The 1,391-nt window shown below is 69.9% G+C and overlaps 1 protein-coding gene across 1 annotated transcript in view; it reads right to left on the bottom strand.

The window, feature by feature from the left end:
* Positions 1-106: 106 nt before the first annotated feature.
* Positions 107-1,391, bottom strand: part of MNEG_11316 (hypothetical protein) — a gene marked incomplete at both ends in the record, with an annotated part of 1,741 nt that continues 456 nt past the window's right edge. The window contains 2 exons of the mRNA XM_014040214.1: positions 107-142; positions 471-1,127. Coding sequence (XP_013895668.1) covers positions 107-142; positions 471-1,127 — 693 coding nt within the window. The remainder of the gene's footprint in view (positions 143-470; positions 1,128-1,391) is intronic.

Below are 1,391 nucleotides of genomic sequence, written 5' to 3'. Positions count from 1 at the left end.
ACTCTGCTGGCTCGGGCGCCGGGATTGTGATGCCGAGGGCGGCGGTGGGCTGCACAGTCGGCACGAGCTGCGGGGGCAGGGCGGGGCAAGTGGAAGGTGGGATGACTCATGGAGGGGATGGAGCGAGGCGGGCGCCACGCGCCTGTGTGCCAGCCAAAGGACTCAAGAGTGGGTAATTGCCGCAGCCCCCTGCCCGGGCTTGACGCTGGGCGAGTGCGGCAGCGGAAAAGGCAACCCACACCGCCGGAACCATAGACAAGATGCAGTTTACAACAAGTCAGTGGCCGCGGATAATCGTTGGCCTCCCAAGCGATGTGCAGCCCAGACAGGGCTGGAGCGACAACTGCTGGCTGCCCAAGCTGCTGAGCAGGCTGAGCACCGCGCGCCATGAAGACGCTTATTCCGGCCGCATCAAGCGCACAATACCAATGGGGCGGCACAGGCCGCCCTCGGGTCTCGCGGGTGCTCACCCCTTCGAAGAGGGACGGCTGCTTCGTGGGCGACAGCACGCCAGACAAGGAGGGCGCCAGCGTTGACGCGGCCAGTGTGCTCTGCCTGGTGGGCGACAGGGTCGGGTTCGCGGCCAGCTGGAGGGTGGGGTCCAGGGAGAAGGGAGTCAAAGTCAGCGACAGCGTAGGGTTGACCGTCAGCTCGATGTCCCCGTCGCCGTCGGGGTCCAGGGTGCCGTTGACGGCGCCGCCGACCGCGTTGAGGGCGCCGGTCAACGCGCCGGCCGCGCCGTTGACCGCGCCGACGGCGCCCTGGATCGCGCCGTTTGCTGCGCCCGCGGCGCCCTGGACCGCGCCGCCGGCCGCGCCGGCGGCGCCCTGGATCGCGCCGTTGACTGCGCCGCTGACCGCGCCCACGAGGCCCTGGATCACGTCGGGGGCCGCGCCGCCGAGCAAGCCGCCAATAGCCTGGACGGCCTCTGTCACGGGGTCCGCCCGGGTGAGGTCGGCGGTGTCGTCCTGGGGGTCCGCAGTGGCGTTGCGCTTCAGCTGCGCGTCCGGGTCTTCAAAACGCACTTGGCCGTCGGGCTTGATTGTGGCCTTGACGGGCAGCGCAACAAAATCGACTGTGGCGGCCTCGCGGCCGTCGGGCAGGGTGGTGGTGCGCACGGCCGGCGCCTGCGCAGAGCAACAGAGGGGCAGCAGCACGACGCGTGGTGGGCGGCGTGCTGGGGAGGATTTTGGGGCAGGGTTGTACGCCGGCAACGCCGTGTTGCCTAGGACTGACCGTGCTCGTGCTAGCTGCTGGGTTGCCCAGCCGTAGGCTGGGCTCTCGCTGCAGCAGCTTTTTGTGGTTTGGGCGGCAGCGGCCCCGTGAGTTCCCCTCATCTCAAGAGGAGCCCTCGCCCCCCCCCCCCCCGGGCTGCAGGCCTGGTCCCTAGG

This window comes from Monoraphidium neglectum (genome assembly GCF_000611645.1).
Source record: "Monoraphidium neglectum strain SAG 48.87 unplaced genomic scaffold scaffold02687, whole genome shotgun sequence".
Classification (NCBI taxonomy): Eukaryota; Viridiplantae; Chlorophyta; class Chlorophyceae; order Sphaeropleales; family Selenastraceae; genus Monoraphidium; species Monoraphidium neglectum.
This window is presented reverse-complemented; position numbering and strand designations above follow the sequence as displayed.